We start from the raw sequence: 17,771 nt of genomic DNA, 5'->3' as shown, positions 1-17,771 counted from the left end.
GGCCGTGGCCCTCACAAAGTACTGCAGTCTTTTCAAAAAGCGTATCAGCGAGGGTGCTGGGTGTCAGACCCCCACCTGAGGATAGGTCATCAATATTAAAAACCCAGAAAATCCCTTAAACTTAAATGAGTGTTTATGAGCTGTCAGGAGTTCAGAGATAAGGGTTACAGATTCAGCCATCAGAGCAGCTCCTGATGGATTCACTGTAAACCAGAATGCAATAGTGAAATTTTTTTTTTTTAGCCCTAAATGAGTAAAATGCAATGATTAAAATAAAATTGCCCCCAAAGATGTCCTAAACTTTAATAAGCATCCATCCCAGGACAAGGACTTCTAAGACTGTACCAATGCTCCTGACAATTTACACACCATTTCCCCCATGGTCCTGTCTCAACATGTTACCAAGTAGATCTTAAGAACTTCCCGAGTTGCGACAGTAGATCTTTACCTCTCTAAGGCTAGTTTTACACTAGCGGCACGGACCTCCGGCAGGCTGTTGCGTCGGGTGAACAGCCTCTCGGATCCGTCCTGCCGCTAGTGAACGTGTGTCCCCGCTCCGTCCTCATTGTGTGTCCCCAACAGCCTGCCGGAGGTCCGTGCCGCTAGTGTGAAAGTAGCCTAAGCTTGCCTGCTGCAACTCTACATCATGGTCAGTGCAAATGCATGGTCAATAATAGAGGGAGGACACACGTGGCCATCTCTCTACTGTAAATGGGATAGGATGGGACCAATGTTCTCTGTATCTCAGGGGATCCTATTAGCAAAAAAGCAGGCAAAAGCTTAACGATTAAAAAATGTGAAGGTGATATAAAACAGCGCAACGTATGTACGCAGGACAATAAAGCACAGAGCCGTGTACTTCATGTACTACAGATGGAAGAGGAGAGCCAGGATCTGAGGGGTGAGCACCTGAGGGCCACTTGTGACCCCAAATCCGCGATCTGGCCACCAGTGTAGCCAGAGGTAATAAATTGTTACGCAGAAGTCTGAATTTATATACAGTTGCAAGAAAAAGTATGTGAACCCTTTGGAATGATATGGATTTCTGCACAAATTGGTCATAAAATGTGATCTAAAAGTCATTTCTAGAGCGTCTCCTATTAGTGGTCAGTGAAAAACGGACCAAACACGGATGCAACACAGATGCCATTCTTGTTGTGTCTGTGATTTTCACAGACCCATAGACTTCAATGGGCTAAAGTTGTGCATGCCTCTGATTTCATAGATTTTTGCTTTTTTCACAAAAAAAAATACTGATGTGTGAACAAACACATTAAACTCAATGGATACGTGTTCTGTCTGTGGAAAATGCGGACAGCACACGTCAGTTAAAAAAACGGAAATGTGAACGAGGCCTCTGTCACTTCTTGTAAGGGCTCATGCATACAGCGGGTCTGGGCTGTGTGCCCCATGCATCACTTGAATGGGTCTGCAATCCGGGAGATGCGGTGCGGCACGGATCGGAAGCAGAACGGAGTGCACTACCTTTTTGCGGTGCGGATCGCGGACCCCATTCAAGTGAATGGGTCTGTAATCCGCATGCGGCTGCCCCGCGGTCGGTGCCCGCAGCACAGGCCCGGCCATGAGCCCTAAGTTTGAGCACTGTCAGCATGTTGAGATTTAAAAAAAAAAAAGAAAAAAGAAGACAACCCCTTTAAGACTGAATCATTCTTTCCGATGATTGCAGTGCACTGACAGGGTGTGATCTGTGGAGATGCCCGGTGGGGATAGCTGCAGCCAGGAAGCACTCAATCACTGTCCCGGCAGGAGCAGCTACAAGAAGGAAACCTCCATTCCTGCTCCAGGAGCGCCATAAGCTCACAGGTTTAACCCCCTGAGGTGACCTGTAATATCCATCGCCTACAGGCCAAACGACTGCATCCTCTTCCCAGTGTCGGACTGAAATCATCGGTACGCCAGTACAAATAAAGCAAGTCGATAATACGTTTGGCGCAACCCATATGAGCTGCTTCTCCGCTCCTCTTTGACGCATGACACGGTACCAGCCCTCAATAAATATGGCGTACAGAGAAGCCGGCGTCGTCACCCATAGCAACCAATGATGGCGCCGATATCATTTCGTATTCTGCTCTTGAAAAATGAAAGCTGCTCTGTGATTGGTTGCCATAGGCAACAGAGGTTTTCTTTTAGACATTTTGTCACGACATATTTGTGCTGCACTCCTATTATTTTTCAATTTTAGAAAATAACCATAAAAAAAAAAAAATGTCCTGGCGAGAAATGCCACGTTACAGGAACATTACCCCAACTACATACTGCATAGATAAGTACATGGAGGACCGCGATCTGGCGCTGCTCCAAGTCACCACCAGGGGGCGTGAACCCTATTCCCCTGCGATAACCAGTTCTCGGGTGGACGCCCCTTGCCCGCGTTTTCCCCTGTGACGTCATCCCTCCTCCGCGCGTCCCCGAGCTCCAGGGCGCACCCAGCGCGTACCCGACGCGTTTCGAGGCGCGGCCGGTAGTGACGCGGGCAGCGCGCTTCCTGTATCTTATTATTGAGGTGGTTCAGGTCCGGGCTCTGGGTGGTGTCCGCTGCCTCCTTCTTCCCCGCGTCCTCCTCGTTCTCACGTCCGCAGGAGCGGAGCAGCCGGTGTCGCACGAGGCGGGAGCGTGCTCAGCGGGTGACCCTCGTAGCCTCGTCCGGCCTTCTCGGCGCCGCCCCCTTTTTTTTTTTTTTTTTTTCCTCTCTCTCTTTCCCGCTACCGGCAGCATCGACGCGGAGTAGCCATGCAGGCCATCAAGTGTGTGGTGGTGGGAGACGGGTGAGTACCGCATCGTGTGTATGGCATCCAGTGTATAGGCGGCGCTGAAAGGGTTACGTGTCAGCTTCTCCTCCCCACCCCCACTCATGGGGGCCTCAGGGTGTTCCCCCCTCCTTTCCTATCCAGCAGTGACCGGCTCCTGGATGGTGACTTGCCGGCCTCCAGTCACCCGCCCACCCCTGGCAGGGCCATCGGCCTGGAGATCTGTGCCACAGAGGGAGGCCCCCGGGGGCACAGCTGGGGAGGAGGCTGCAGACATCCTCTTCTCGCAGTGGCACGGGCCCCTGCCCAGTTGGCATCACTACAAGATGTGGTGGCCACTTACCTGCTGTGTGACCCATAGTGAGGAATGCTGATCATCCCCTACAGATAGTGCTTTCATCCTGGACCACCTCTGCAGAGCGGAGGGTCTCTAAACCCCCTTGGCACATGGACCACCTCTCCTCTGCAGAGCGGAGGGTCTCTAAACCCCCTTGGCACATGGACCACCTCTCCTCTGCAGAGCGGAGGGTCTCTAAACCCCCTTGGCACATGGACCACCTCTCCTCTGCAGAGCGGAGGGTCTCTAAACCCCCTTGGCACATGGACCACCTCTCCTCTGCAGAGTGGAGGGTCTCTAAACCCCCTTGGCACATGGACCACCTCTCCTCTGCAGAGTGGAGGGTCTCTAAACCCCCTTGGCACATGGACCACCTCTCCTCTGCAGAGTGGAGGGTCTCTAAACCCCCTTGGCACATGGACCACCTCTCCTCTGCAGAGTGGAGGGTCTCTAAACCCCCTTGGCACATGGACCACCTCTCCTCTGCAGAGTGGAGGGTCTCTAAACCCCCTTGGCACATGGACCACCTCTCCTCTGCAGAGTGGGGGGTCTCTAAACCCCCTTGGCACATGGACCACCTCTCCTCTGCAGAGTGGAGGGTCTCTAAACCCCCTTGGCACATGGACCACCTCTCCTCTGCAGAGTGGAGGGTCTCTAAACCCCCTTGGCACATGGACCACCTCTCCTCTGCAGAGTGGAGGGTCTCTCAACCCCCTTGGCCCATGGACCACCTCTCCTCTGCAGAGTGGAGGGTCTCTAAACCCCCTTGGCACATGGACCACCTCTCCTCTGCAGAGTGGAGGGTCTCTAAACCCCCTTGGCACATGGACCACCTCTCCTCTGCAGAGTGGAGGGTCTCTAAACCCCCTTGGCACAGAGGTTTCTGCAATGTGAAATCTCAGCGCAGTGTCAGAGGGCAATGTGTCCTGAGGCTTCAGGGCTCATGTACGCGGCCTTAGGCGACTTTCACACTTGCGGCAGAGGATTCCGGCAGGCAGTTCCGTCGTCGGTGCAATCCGGACGCCAACTGATGGCATTTGTGAGACGGAGGTGGATCCATCTGACAAATGCATTGCAATACCAGATCCGTCTCTCCGCTGTCATCCGGAAAAACGGATCCGGTATTAATTTTGTTCTGCATTTTTAAAGGTCTGCGCATGCGCAGACCGGAAAGCCGGGTCCGTTTGGCCAGAACCATTAATGCCGGATCCGGCAAGTGTTTAGTATTTTTGGCCGGAGAGAAAACTGCAGAATGCTGCGGTATTTTCTCCGGCCATAAAACGTAAGGAGGACTGAACTGATGCATCCTGAACGGATTGCTCTCCATTCAGAATGCATTGGGATAAAACTGTTCAGTTCTTTTCCGGTATTGAGCCCCTAGGACGGAACTCAACACCGGAAAACAAAAATGCTAGTGTGAAAGTGCCGTAGCCGGCTTTGCGGTTCGCAGAACATGGATACCCGCTGAGCGCGTCCAGCATTTTGCGGAACAGAACATCCTGCCCTCCTATAGAGCCGTCTTATTCTTGTCTGTAATATGGACAAGATTAGGACATGGCTTTTTTTTTTGCGCTTGGTCGTGGAACGGACGTGCGGAGGTGGACAGCGCACGGTGCCCTGTCTGCACCTTTTGCCCCCATTGAAGTGAATGGGTCTGCATCCTACCTGCAAAAACTGCAGATCAGATGCGGACGGAAACACACGCTTGTGTGCATGAGCCCTTGGGCTATAGGATATGTCTAGGGATGAGCGAACCTGTGGTTTCCAGTTCGGCGTACAAGGTTCGGGTTGTCTAAGAACTCCATTATGGATTCCGCCACCACGGACCAGAAGTTATGGTCCATGATAGAAGCATCCATAGCTGGAATCTTACATAACCCGAACCTTGGACACGGACTTGGAACACAAGTTCGCTTATCCCTAGGTAGCAGTTTTGTGGGGCGGTATACAGCAGGTATCTGGCGGAGTCTTGGGTGGTAGTGACCGGCAGCATCGGAGTCTGAATCCCATTACAGGACGGCCAGGAGATGTTTGATTTTTCTCTATGTTCGAAGCCATTTGTAGCGGCAGGGACTGCGTCCGTATTATATGAGGGGGGCACTATATTCCCTACGGTAGACCTTGTAGCGGGGGGGGTGATCTGACTACAGAACATTCAGCACAGTGGTTGGTGTGGCTCCATACACTGTCTGCTCTTTTCCATTAAAGTGAATGGGGGCGGAGGACTGCGCTCGTACCACCGCTATGTTCTCTTCCGGACCCCCACCAATCTGATATCGATGACCTGGAAACTGGCCAACCCCTTTTTAAGAGGATTTTCTGACATTTTAGGTGGGGGTCTGACAGCCAGGATCCCCGCCCATCAGCGGTTTGAGAAGGCACTGACTCACCGCGGCCTTCTCTCAGCTCGCCAAGCACAGCGCCGTACTTTGGATAGTGGCTGTTCTTGGTATCGCAGCTCAACCTCATTCACATGACGTCACTTGCCTAGGGCGAGCGCTGCTATCAGCGGGGGTCCCGGGTGTCGGACCACCACCAATCAGACACTGATGACATATCCTGAGAATGCCGATCCCTGTCATACAGCAAGTACAGTGTGAACATGGCCGTATGAAGCTAAAATTTGGGCTCAGACTGGCAATCTGCAGAGCTATGGTGATAATTTCCGGCCATTGGGAATCTGTTCTGTCGATTGAATATCCATTGGCCGTCTACGATCATGTGACTTGCGGCTGTTCTCTGTTGTAGCATTTAAAGGGAAATTCACATCTGGAGTTGCTATAAATGGCCAGTAGGTGCTGTTTACAGGATAATGTGTAATAATGTTTAACCACTTGTTGGCTGGTCATGACTATATGCGTCCGGGTGGACTGCGCTGGACTCAGTTAGTAGCTGCATGTGGATTGTGCGGGAGCATGGGTCCCATGGTCAGTGATGGCTCCATCACTGTATACGATACCACTTCCTGCTCTGGTCCCAGCGATCATGTGATTGCCATAATGGCATGAGCTGCTGGGTCTTAGCAGACCGTCATTAGCTCTGCAGTGCGTGCCGGGAGGTTGTATTCCTCGTTTTATTTGTGCAAATATGTCCATCCCAGTTACAGGAGAAATATGCAATAAAAAAAAAAAAATGTTAAAGGTTGTGGCCTATATGAGACATTGCAAGGATATGCTACCAATGTGACATGGACACCCACTCCTATCTCCAGAACGGGACCCCCAAAGTGAAGAAAATACAGCATATGCACGCCCCCCTCTGTTCACTGCTATGGGAGTTCCAAAAATAAGTGAGTGTGCTTGCCTGTTTCACGAAGTCGCATAGCGGTGATTGGAGAGCACGCCACGCAAGCGCAGCCACCTCTCCATTCACCGCTATGGGACTGCCGGAAATAACCAAGTAGGCGTACAGATATTTTTAAAAGTCCTATATCCGTGAACGGAAGGTGGCTGCGCATGTGTGCCTGTTTTGGAGATAGGAGCGGATGATGTGACATTGATGGCATATCCCAAAAATATGCCATCAGTGCCCCAGGTGGGCTATCTCTTGAAATGCCCCCTAAATGTCTTGTATGACCATATGGGTGCACAAAGTGAAAAAAAAAAATCTAAACACCAACAGCCTGTACTGCATCGCCCATCATTCGTCCGGTCAGTGTTGCATTGTTGAAGAAATCAATACTCATTATGTCATTCGTTAGTCCAGCCGTCCTTAAAGGGGCATTCCCATCACATACAATGGGGGCATATTGCTAGGATATGCCCCCCATTGACAGCTTCGGGGACCCGCACCTACAACAAGAATGGAGCGGGGAAATGAATGGAGGGCACACTGCGCATGCTCAGCCGCCCTCCATTCATTTCAGAGGGGCCGCCGAAAATAGCTGACCGCTGGCTCGGTTAATTCCGTCTGCCCCATAGAAATGAATGGGAGCAGGGGGCACACGTGCGAGGTGCGCTCCCATTCGCTTGTATGGAAGCAGCGCTTGGTGGTGGACGGACCCCGGGAAATCTGGGGTCCTCCAGCCACAGCGCTCCCCGCTCCGTTCTCGTTGTGGGTGCGGGTCCCAGCGGTGGGACCTGCACCTATCAGACAATGGGGGCATATACTAACGAAATGCCCCCATTGACTGAGATGGGATAACCCCTTTAAGGGGTTGTCTGGAATGACATAAATGGTCTTTTCCCGGGGTCCTCCAGCCACAGCTCTCCTCCTAGCAATATGCCCCCATTGTATGTGATGGGAATACCCCTTTAAAAATGTCATTTCTTAAAGGGGGTTTTCAAGATTTTTTTATTTTATTTTATTTGATCTATTCTCTGGATAGGTCATCAGTATCTGATTAACGGGGGTCCGACCCCCGGGACCCCAGCAGATTAGTTTGAGAAGGCAGTGGCACCTCTGTCTTCTCCAGATTTTTCTAAACCAATGATGTCATGTTCATCGGTCACATGACCTAGGTGCTGCTCAGTCCCATTGAAGTGACTGAAGCTGAGCTGTGATACCAAGCACAGCCACTAAACAGTGTACAGCGCTGTGCTTGGTGAGCAGAGAGAAGGCCGCAGCGCTACTGCTTATTGACGATGGTCCTGGGTGTCGGCCCCCATCAATAAAAAATAATAATCAAAAAATCTCAGAAAACCCTATAAGACTAGCTCTACCCATAACCTAACCATTCAATAAGATCAACCCAAGGTTTCCTTTTTCCCCCATGTCAAGCTCACAGGGGGCTAGGAAGCTGAGATATGAGCTGCTGTTTGAAGTCTGCACACACAGGCGCTGCTTCCCAGTCAGACACTAATACGTTTCAATGGAAATTAATGCCGGATCCGGCATTCTGGTGTTTAGTATTTTTGGCCGGAGAGGAAACTGCAGCATGCTGCGGTATTTTCTCTGGCCAAAAAACGTAAGAGGGACTGAACTGATGCATCCTGAACGGATTGCTCTCCATTCAGAATGCATTGGGATAAAACTGTTCAGTTCTTTTCCGGTATTGAGCCCCTAGGACAGAACTCAACACCGGAAAACAAAAACGCTAGTGTGAAAGTGCCCTTACCCTACCTGGATGGCAGGAGGCCCTTCCTGGTATAGTAGTCCGTGCAGTAGCGGCGTCCAGGTCTTAACTCCTAAAATATCTGATGTGAAGCTCCTTTTAGTCATTCTCATGAGTAAGCAGAGGCAGTCCAGGCACGTCAGGGCCACATCTGCCTAGGTATGACTACGTGAGTTTCAGTGGCCAGAAGCAGGGAATCTACGGAAAACTGGGTCTCTGACTGTGGCGATCAATCATGTCCCTGATGTGTGCTCGGCACTGGGTATTGGTGACGTTGGGCACTGCTTCAGTTTTCTCTCCTGCAGGGCTCGCTATATTGGCCAATTCATTGTCTGTTTCTTTAAATACCGGGCCTGTGAAGGGCAGCATACTTACCTGCTCCCCGATGCTCTGACTCAGTGGGTGCGCCTCTGCCTTCCCTGAGCTTTGGTGCCCACATGTAAGGCTACTTTCACACCTGCGTTAGGTGCGGATCCGTCTGGTATCTGCACACACGGATCCGCACTGATAATGCAAACGATTGTATCCGTTCAGAACGGATCCATTTGCGTTATGAAGAACAAAGTCAAAACTGATCCGTCCTGACTTACATTGAAAGTCAATGGGGGACGGATCCGTTTTCAATTGCACCATATTGTGTCAGTGAAAACGGATCCGTCCCCATTGACTTACATTGTGTGTCAGGACAGATCCGTTTGGTGTCCGCCTCCAGAGCGGAACGGAGGCAAATTGATGCATTCTGAGCGGATCCTTATACATTCAGAATGCATTGGGGCTGAACTGATCCATTTTAGGCCGCTTGTGAGATCCCTGAAACGGATCTCTCACACTGGCGTTTTGAATTCCGTTTGCAAGTAGCCTAAACTGGATGGGGGTCAGTGGTGAAGTGTCCACCAGCAGCATGTCACAGCTGGGTCACGACTTGTAATCATGAAGTGGATTTTACTTAAAAGCCTTACATTAAAGGAATTTCTCCTGCGAACTGCACCTAACCCTTATCCTGTGTACAGGGGATGAGTATCTGGTTGTAGGTGGTCCGACTGCTGGTACCCACATGATTATGAGAACGGGGGTCCAGATCGGTCTCTGCGCGTCTGCTGCCACTCTATCTTGGCCTTATCTTGTTCGTTTGTGATGAAAAACCCTTTTCAAAGAGGTTCCACCATTTGGGACTTTGTATTAGTGCTCATGCACACGGCCCTATGTATTTTGTGGTCCACAAAACACTGATCCGCAACAAAACGTCCGTGTTGCATCCATTTTTTTCCTGTCCTTGTATATAATCAGTTCTCCTCTCTCCTGTCCTTATACTATAAGCAGTGATACGCAGGGTGTTCTAGTGGTGATAGATAATCAGTTCTCACCTCTTCTGTGTTCTCCTCTCTTTCTTTATACTACGTATCTTCTTGCTGCTCCAAGGCTCTTAGTTACAATTACTGTACTGCACATGCTCAGTAGTCTAAAGACCAGAGGTTGAAGTTCACTACTGGTCAGGCCTGCAGCCATCTCAGAACAGGAAGACCACATTAAAGGGGTTGTCCCACAAAAAATATTCTACAGTTTTCAAACCATTACTTGGCTCTGAATACTTCTGTAATTGCATGTAATAATTTTTTTTTTGTAAGGAGCGCCGGTGCCTTCTCAAACAGCTCATCGGCGGGTTCCAGGGTATCGGGCTCCAACCTTGGAAAACCCCTTTAAATACATTGTCAGGACTGCTGCGCATGCTCACACGAGTCCTCTCCATTATGTTAGCAGAGGGGGGACTGAATATTTACTTACAAGAATAAAGTACCCGGATTACTTGCATAATAGTAAGGCCTCATGCACACAACCGTTTTTGTTTTTTTTTGCGGTCCGCAAAAACGGGTTCCGTGATCCTTGTCCGTTTTTTCTTCCGTGGGTCTTCCTTGATTTTTGGAGGATCCACGGACATGAAGGAAAGTAAAAAAAAAAGTCCTTTTGGTGTCCGCCTGGCCGTGCAGAGCCAAACTGATCTGTCCTGACTTACAATGCAAGTCAATGGGGACAGATCCGTTTGACATTGACACAATATGGTGCAATTGCAAACGGATCCGTCCCCCATTGACTTTCAATGTAAAGTCAGGAGTCCCTATTATACCATCGGATCAGAGTTTTCTCCAATCCGATAGTATATTCTAACTTGAAGCATCCCCATCACTATGGGAACGTCTCTGTGTTAGAATATCCTGTCGGATCTGAGTTTTCACAAAGTGAAAACTCAGATCTGAAAAAGCTTTTATGCAGACGGATCTGTGGATCCGTCTGTGTGAAAGTAGCCACGGACGCGGATGACAATCTTGTGTGCATCCGTGTTTTTTCACGGACCCATTGACTTGAACAACGGTGCATTTTCCGAGTTTTCAACGGACCCATTGAAAGTCAATGGGTCCGCAGAAAATCACCGAACGGACACGGATGCACACAACGGTCGTGTGCATGAGGCCTAAGGAAAAGCCCAGTGTTACCATTTTCCCACAGGAAATGTATTAATAAATTATTGGCAGTATACAGGGGTGTAACTATAATTCATATAGCAAAATAAGATGGGACCCCAACCAACTATTGTAAGAAAATGAAAGCAGCCGCATAAGGTATGTATAATGGCACCGTATATAAGAAAGCCCACATTATAGCAGAAAGCCGCCATACTTAGGCTATTTTCATACTTGCGGCAGAGTGATCCGGCAAGCAGTTCCGTCGCCGGAACTGCCTGCCGGATCCTGCAAACCGTGTGCCAACTGATGGCATTTGTAAGACCTGATCAGTCAGAAAAATGCATTGAAATGCCGGATACGTCTTTACGGTGTCATCCGGCAAAACGGATCCGGCATTTTATTTTTATTTTCTTCGGTCTGCGCATGCGCAGACTAGAAGGACGGATCCGGCATTCCGGTATTTTGAATACATTCCTATGGAAAAAAAATGCATTCAGGCAACTCTTCAGTTTTTTTTCGCCGGAGATTAAACCGTAGCATGCTGCGGTTTTCTCTTTTGCCTGATCAGTCAAAATGACTGAACTGAAGACATCCTGAACGGATTACTCTCAATTCAGAATGCATGGGGATAAAACTGATCAGTTCTTTCCCGGTATAGAGCCCCTAGGACGGAACTCAGTGCCAGAAAAGAAAAACGCAAGTGTGAAAGTACCCTTATGGGCCCCATAGCAAGTGCTATGGCTGTAGTTACTCTCCCAGCCATTTATGAAGGAGTTGGAGCCGGAGTCAGAACTTTGGCTTATTAACTCCACAGTCCTGGACACTACTGCAGAACAGCTGATGGGGGGTGGGGTTGGACCTGCACAGTTCTGGATAAATGGCCGATGTACACGCTGTGTCCATCCTGTTGTCAGGCTGCTGTCCAATGGGGGAGCGCGTTATCTGTGTGTTACCTGGTTTCTTTCTTACATTGAGGGCTGCTGCCTATGGACTATAGCAGTCATCCAGATGTGATGGCGGCCATTGAGTAGAACGTTATGGAAGTCACTTTGTAAATGCAGGTTACATTTTTCAGTGTCTCATCCTATCTTTGTCTTCTATTCCAGAGCTGTCGGTAAAACTTGTCTGCTGATCAGTTACACAACAAATGCATTCCCAGGAGAATACATCCCAACTGTGTAAGTAATGTCGTTCTCCAGCGTCTGTTGTCAGGATTGTAAAGCTTAAAGGGCATCTGTCAGCAGATTTGTACCTATGACACTGGCTGTCCTGTTACATGTGCGCTTGGCAGCTGAAGGCATCTGTGTTGGTCCCATGTTCATATGTGTCCGCATTGCTGAGAAAAATGAATGTTTGTTTAATATATGCAAATGAGCAACATGGGCGTTACCATTGCACCTAGAGGCTCTGCTCTCTCTGCAACTGCCACATCCTCTGCACTTTGACAGGACCAGGCAGTGAAAACGTCATTACACTGTCTGGTCTTGTCAAAGTGCCAAGGGTGCGGCAGTTGCAGAGAGAGAAGAGCCTCTAGGTGTAACGGCCACGCCCCCGTTGCTCCTAGAGGCTGATTTTCAAACATGAAAACATCATTTTTCTCAGCAATGCGGACACATAAGAACATGGGACCAACACAGATGCCTTCAGCTGCCAAGCGCCCATGTAACAGGTCAGCCAGTGTCATCATATGTACAAAACTACTGACAGATGCCCTTTAAGTCATGTAGTATGAGTATCTGCTTACTGGTGATATAGATACTGTGTAATTTTAATCATGAAATTAGTGATTAGTCGAGACATTGTGAAGCTACAAGTCCCAGCATGTTGCAGCAGCGAACGAGCCACCGGTTGGAGCTTACTGGTGCTAATTTAGAGAGCATTGTACGTATTAGCGTGTTATCTTTGATAGTGTGAAGATTTTTTTTACCCTTTTCTTATTTATCCACTGATCTTTAGATTTGACAACTATTCCGCCAATGTAATGGTGGATGGAAAGCCGGTTAATTTGGGATTATGGGATACCGCTGGACAAGAAGATTACGATAGACTGCGTCCGTTATCTTATCCACAGACGGTAACTATCAGTTCATTTCCTCGAAGACGCTGGTGCTGGTAGTTGTGGACCTCTTTTGGTTGTTTACTATTTATTCCTTTCGGTAACCTTCACTCCCGTTTTGTGCTGTGGGTGCCGGCAGACACTGAAATGCTGCATCCATTGCAGCCGTTTTGCCCAACTGGTTAAATAACTTTTTTGTATTGCCAGTCTTTACCAGTCAAGAGTTTAGAGTAGAATGATATTCCCAATGGCCAGGACCTGTGCATTATATCCATATACAGCCAGTGTAACTTATACTTTGAAGAGGACCTGTCCGCTCTCCCGACATGTCCGCTTCAGTAAATGTATATTCCCCCATAAAAAAAAAAATTCTGGAACACCGTTCCTTAATATTTTGCATTGTTCCTCTTTTACGCCTCTTGTAAATGTATGCATAAATTAGCAGTTTTGTTACCATTCCAGTGGAATGTGTCACTGGCAAGAGGCGAGGTAACGCCATGTTAATTTTATACGTTGTCAAAAGGAATAGCACAACGCAGTATTGTCACAACCGGCACCCGAGCGTTGAAACATGGGAGGTTTTTAATTATATATATTTTTCTGAATTTGCATAAAATCTCAAAGCAGAATTTACCGCTTCCATCTGTCTATATCTGCTTTCTCTTCAGCTTTGTGTAAGAAGCCAGTGTTAGAGTGCGTTGCATGGGGAGTGGGTAGTGATCTCTCCCAGTCATAAGCGGGAGGAAAGCATCCTCGAAGCGCTAAACTCTGCTTTTGAATCTAAATATTTTTTGTTAGGCTTTAAGCCCGAGCCCCAAAGCTTCCAATGTTTCGGTGAGTCAATTAAATCCTGCAGCTAATGGATCAGTCTGCCAATTCTCTGTCATGTGCGTTACCTTCTGTTGGTGAAGGCTGCAATTTGTGGAGCGTTTCGCCTTGCTTGCGGAGCACGATTAATGCTTTTTATGTCTACAATCTAAAACCACCCTGACGGAATAAAGAGGAAGAATTAATTTTGTTTTCATGTTCTCCTTATGTTGTATTGCACTTCCCTGATTCTAAATTTGGAGCACCCTGTAATTTGTCTTTTCCGATCTCTTCGCAGAGCCTAGCAAAATCCATGCTTAAGCCGAGCGTCTAACGACAACCAGTAACGTTTGTTTCTCTCCCTTGTCTCATAGGACGTATTTCTAATTTGCTTCTCGCTCGTCAGCCCGGCTTCCTTTGAAAATGTCCGTGCTAAGGTAAAAGCGCTTTCCTATGGGGGCCGGCGGGGGGCAGGTTGCTGCCGTAGGAGGAATGTGGATGTTTATATGTAGGGAGCTGGAGCCTTTTTTTGTACTGGGGGTGAGAAGTTCAGCGTCTGGTGAAATGAATCCACTGACCTAAATAGGGATGCTCTGGGGCCACGGGCTCTAGTGTTTGGACTGGCGGCCTGAAGCGTGTCCTGACTTATGGTGTTTAATGTTAAGCTGCCTCATTGTTTAGCAGGCAGCCTGTGCGCTTATTGCGGCAGACACCGAGCGTTACACGACTCATCTGATGACGGCAGCTGCTTACTTTATGCGCTTTTTTTTTTTTTTTTTCTTTCATTCATAGTGGTACCCGGAAGTCCGACACCATTGTCCTAACACTCCCATTATCCTCGTGGGCACAAAACTTGATCTGAGAGACGACAAAGACACGATCGAGAAGCTGAAAGAGAAGAAGCTGACCCCCATTACCTATCCTCAGGGACTTGCCATGGCAAAAGAGATTGGTAAGCAAACTCCTACTGTTCTTGTGACGTATAGATCTGAAATGTATCTGTGTGTAATACATGGATGGGAAAATCAGGCTTTGCAGCATTGTAGGTGACTAATTTATTATAGAACAGCATACAAACGGAGTATTGTCGATGCCATCGTCATTCATTTACAGCACTGCCCTGGGGAGTTATCCGGTGGCTGTGGAAAACATGATGACTTTTTAGCAGTGCAGATTTTATACGTAAGGCTACATTATAAGTATAGTGGAGAGAAGAAATATAATTGAGACATTCTCCTGTTCATGCAGTCCTGTGTATTGATTGGACTTCTGTGATGATGTCCAAAACAGTGTAAGACCTCCTACTAAATAGTTGGTGGGGGGACACGTCATGGAAGATCCCCCTAAAATCACAAGTGTGCTGTGTAAAGCTATCAGTTGTAGGTCACAGGACATTTATATTGATCTATGTTAAGAAATGCAGGAACTGTTCAGTGACTGCTTTGTATCTGCTGCCAGCGTCAGTAGTCTCCTGCTCAGTTACAATATTCAGACATTAAAGGGGTTATCCGACCCCTGAAATGAACCCCCCCGCATGGCTCCTGATCCCTGCACCCTGCCGCTGCATTTCCCTGTGTGCGGATGTTGATCACTGCCAATGGCAGGCGGTGATGTGAATGAGCGAGGTAAGTACATTGTGTGTGTGTGTGTGAGGGGCACGGGCATATGGGGGGGTGGGGGGGGGGGGTTTGCATTTCTTGGGTCAGATAACCCCTTTAATCAAGGAACACACTATACTTCTATCAAGAAGAAGAGAGAAGATGCCACCAAAGCGCTTGAGCATATTGGGCCTATGTAGTAGCTTGGGTCATGCATGAATAAAGAAGTTATAAAAGCAGATAAAACCTAGGCTACTATAAGAATAAATGACACTTCAAATGTGAATGGGGGGTTACCATGGGCAGTGAGGCCCAATATATAGTGCAGCCTTAGTATAGATAAGATTGCTGGGTCATTTGCAGTTTCAGATAATTCCGTGTCAGACTTGAGGATGTTGGGGATTATTTTCAGTGTGCATGTCGTGTTGGCCCTTAGTTTTACCTTTCATCTTTGAAGCGGCAGTGATGAATCCACCATTCGCAATAGATGACTCATCACCTCCTCCTCCCTGTACATTGAACTCTGCACAGGTCACAGAGCATGCCCACAATACGCCTTCAGAAGTTAGGGAACCGCTTTAGACTACAGGCCCCTATGGGTCATAGCTGCTGAAAAGCAAATCTCTAAATGCTGTTAGCAGCTAAAGCCTGTATTTTTCGGCAGATGCTCATTAGCGATCTTCTTGCATGGTAATACTGCTTCTGACTGCCAGATGAACGAGCAAATGCTCCTTCTTTGGGCAATCCAAATCTTTTGACATGTTAAAGTATTGTTTGCAGGTGGCAGATCGTAGTGTCTAACATGATCTTGCACCGGCATACCACTATACCGCATGGGGACGACTAATTGCATAGCGACCACTCCTCCCTCATGCTGCGGAGGAGATCACCGCATGGAATAGCAGTGGTCTCCTCCGCTAGCGAGCAGGCTATTGCTGGGAGGGAACGCTTCCCTCCTGACAATCATCTGCCATATCGGGCTGTGTAATACAGCCTTAAGTGAAGATGCCACTTCTGTAATTCTGGACAGGAAATGGAATGAAAAAATAAATAAATAAAAAAAATCCACCATCAGAAAAATCTCCTGGCACGTTCGCCGATCGGCTGTTTTAAAGAGACCACAGCGCTTAGTTCATTGGTCACAGGACTCGTGTACATGTGAATGGGCCTGGGCTGCAATACCAGGCACCATTCTATGAGAACGCAAACCTTTCAAACAGCTGATCGACAGGGGGTACTGGAAATCCGACCCCCGCCAATCAGATATTGCTGATCTATCAGGCCAGGCCATCAATAGCATACTCTCAGAAAACTGCTTTAGGCTTCGTTCACATCACCGTTCTGGCTTTCCGTTCTCCTGCTCCGTCTAGGAGCAGGAGAACGGAAAGGACGGAAAAGGCACATAACTGACGTCAAACGGAGCCCTTAGGACCCCATAGATTATAATGGGGTCGGTTATGTTTCCGCTCAGAAGATGATTTTTAAGCGGAGACAAAACTCCTGCATGCAGGACTTTTGTCTCCGCTTAAAAATCATCTTCTGAGCGGAAACATAACGGACCCCATTATAATCTATGGGGTCCTAAGGGCTCCGTTTGACTCAGTTTGGCGTCGGCTATGTGCCTTTTCCGTCCTTTCCGTTCTCCTGCTCCTAGACGGAGCAGGAGAACGGAAAGCCAGAACGGTGATGTGAACGAAGCCTTAAAGAGACCCTTTTTTTTTTTTTTTGGTGCAAGTTTCTTTAAAATGAGGGGAAATCTGTGTACAGGAAATGACTGTTTGGCGTCCTTCCCACAGGTGCGGTGAAATACCTGGAATGCTCAGCACTTACACAGAGGGGACTGAAGACTGTGTTTGATGAAGCAATACGAGCAGTCCTCTGCCCACCCCCAGTGAAGAAGAGGAAGAGAAAGTGTCTGCTTTTTTAATCCTTACCCTCCATCATCTCCCCCCCCTTCCCCCACAATGCCAATTCCTCCAGCCCTATTTGTAATAATTCATTGTCTTGAATCTACAGATTTCATTCATTTCCTCCCATATGTGACCCGCATCTTTTCCAGATTCTATTAAATCCCTTCCTTAATCATAGATAACTCTATTTAGCCTTATTTTTCCCCTGACAACGGTTTTCCTTTTTCTTTCTTTCTTTTTTTTTTCTTGCTTCCACTAATTAAATGTTGCCAAAATGCCCCTCCCCCAACTCAGTTCCATCTTTTGTGCTACGAACATGAGCCATTAAAACTCTATATAATAAAGACATGACTTTTTACTCAAGACTTCTGACCAACTGCAGCGATGCCCGTTGCTGCCGTTCATATATTGCCAGCGGGCGAAGGGCCTCGCGGCGTATATTAAAACACTTTATTAATCTTAATTCACTGTATTGCATTGTAAATCAAAATGGTTATTTAGGAATGTCAGAGATATTATGTATCTTTTTACTGCTTGGGTTACAAATAAAGTTTTGGTTAAAGGGTACTAATCTGCTCTTTTGGACAAAATACAAACTGAAGACAGCCATGTAAAATAGGTTTCAGGGTTTTAATAGTTAACATAAGCAACAGTATTTAAAGGTGACACTACCGCTTTAAAACTAGACAAAAAAAAAGGATGTGTTCCGGAGGCAGTAGGAAAGGTTACTCTACAGCTGACGGCCCCCCTGTTCCATATGGCTTTGGATCCTCCATCTTGCTT

The 17,771-nt window shown here is 47.9% G+C and overlaps 1 protein-coding gene across 2 annotated transcripts; it reads left to right on the top strand.

Moving 5' to 3' along the window:
• Nucleotides 1–2,444: 2,444 nt before the first annotated feature.
• Nucleotides 2,445–17,555, top strand: RAC1 (Rac family small GTPase 1). Of its 2 annotated transcripts, XM_040439232.1 has the most exons (7): nt 2,445–2,786; nt 11,724–11,795; nt 12,574–12,691; nt 13,472–13,507; nt 13,855–13,917; nt 14,273–14,432; nt 16,875–17,555. In XM_040439232.1, the coding sequence occupies exons 1-7, from the start codon at nt 2,752–2,754 to the stop codon at nt 17,003–17,005; spliced, it is 615 nt and encodes a 204-aa protein (XP_040295166.1). In that variant the 5' UTR covers nt 2,445–2,751; the 3' UTR covers nt 17,006–17,555. The 2 variants fall into 2 exon arrangements, with proteins under 2 accessions (XP_040295166.1, XP_040295167.1); XM_040439233.1 differs by lacking the exon at nt 13,472–13,507 and having other exon boundaries at nt 2,450–2,786.
• Nucleotides 17,556–17,771: the final 216 nt, after the last annotated feature.

Source organism: Bufo bufo, chromosome 7 (assembly GCF_905171765.1).
Source record: "Bufo bufo chromosome 7, aBufBuf1.1, whole genome shotgun sequence".
NCBI classification, from domain to species: domain Eukaryota; kingdom Metazoa; phylum Chordata; class Amphibia; order Anura; family Bufonidae; genus Bufo; species Bufo bufo.
Note: the sequence above shows the minus strand (reverse complement) of the source record. Positions and strands in the feature narration are given on the sequence as shown.

Excerpts from the sequence above, each read along its gene's own strand:
- RAC1 (XM_040439232.1), top strand. The coding sequence starts at position 2,752 with ATGCAGGCCATCAAGTGTGTGGTGGTGGGAGACGG. Across the intron at positions 11,796-12,573 it reads GGAGAATACATCCCAACTGT|ATTTGACAACTATTCCGCCA; the intron begins GTAAGTAATGTC and ends ACTGATCTTTAG. Across the intron at positions 14,433-16,874 it reads TGCCATGGCAAAAGAGATTG|GTGCGGTGAAATACCTGGAA; the intron begins GTAAGCAAACTC and ends TCCTTCCCACAG.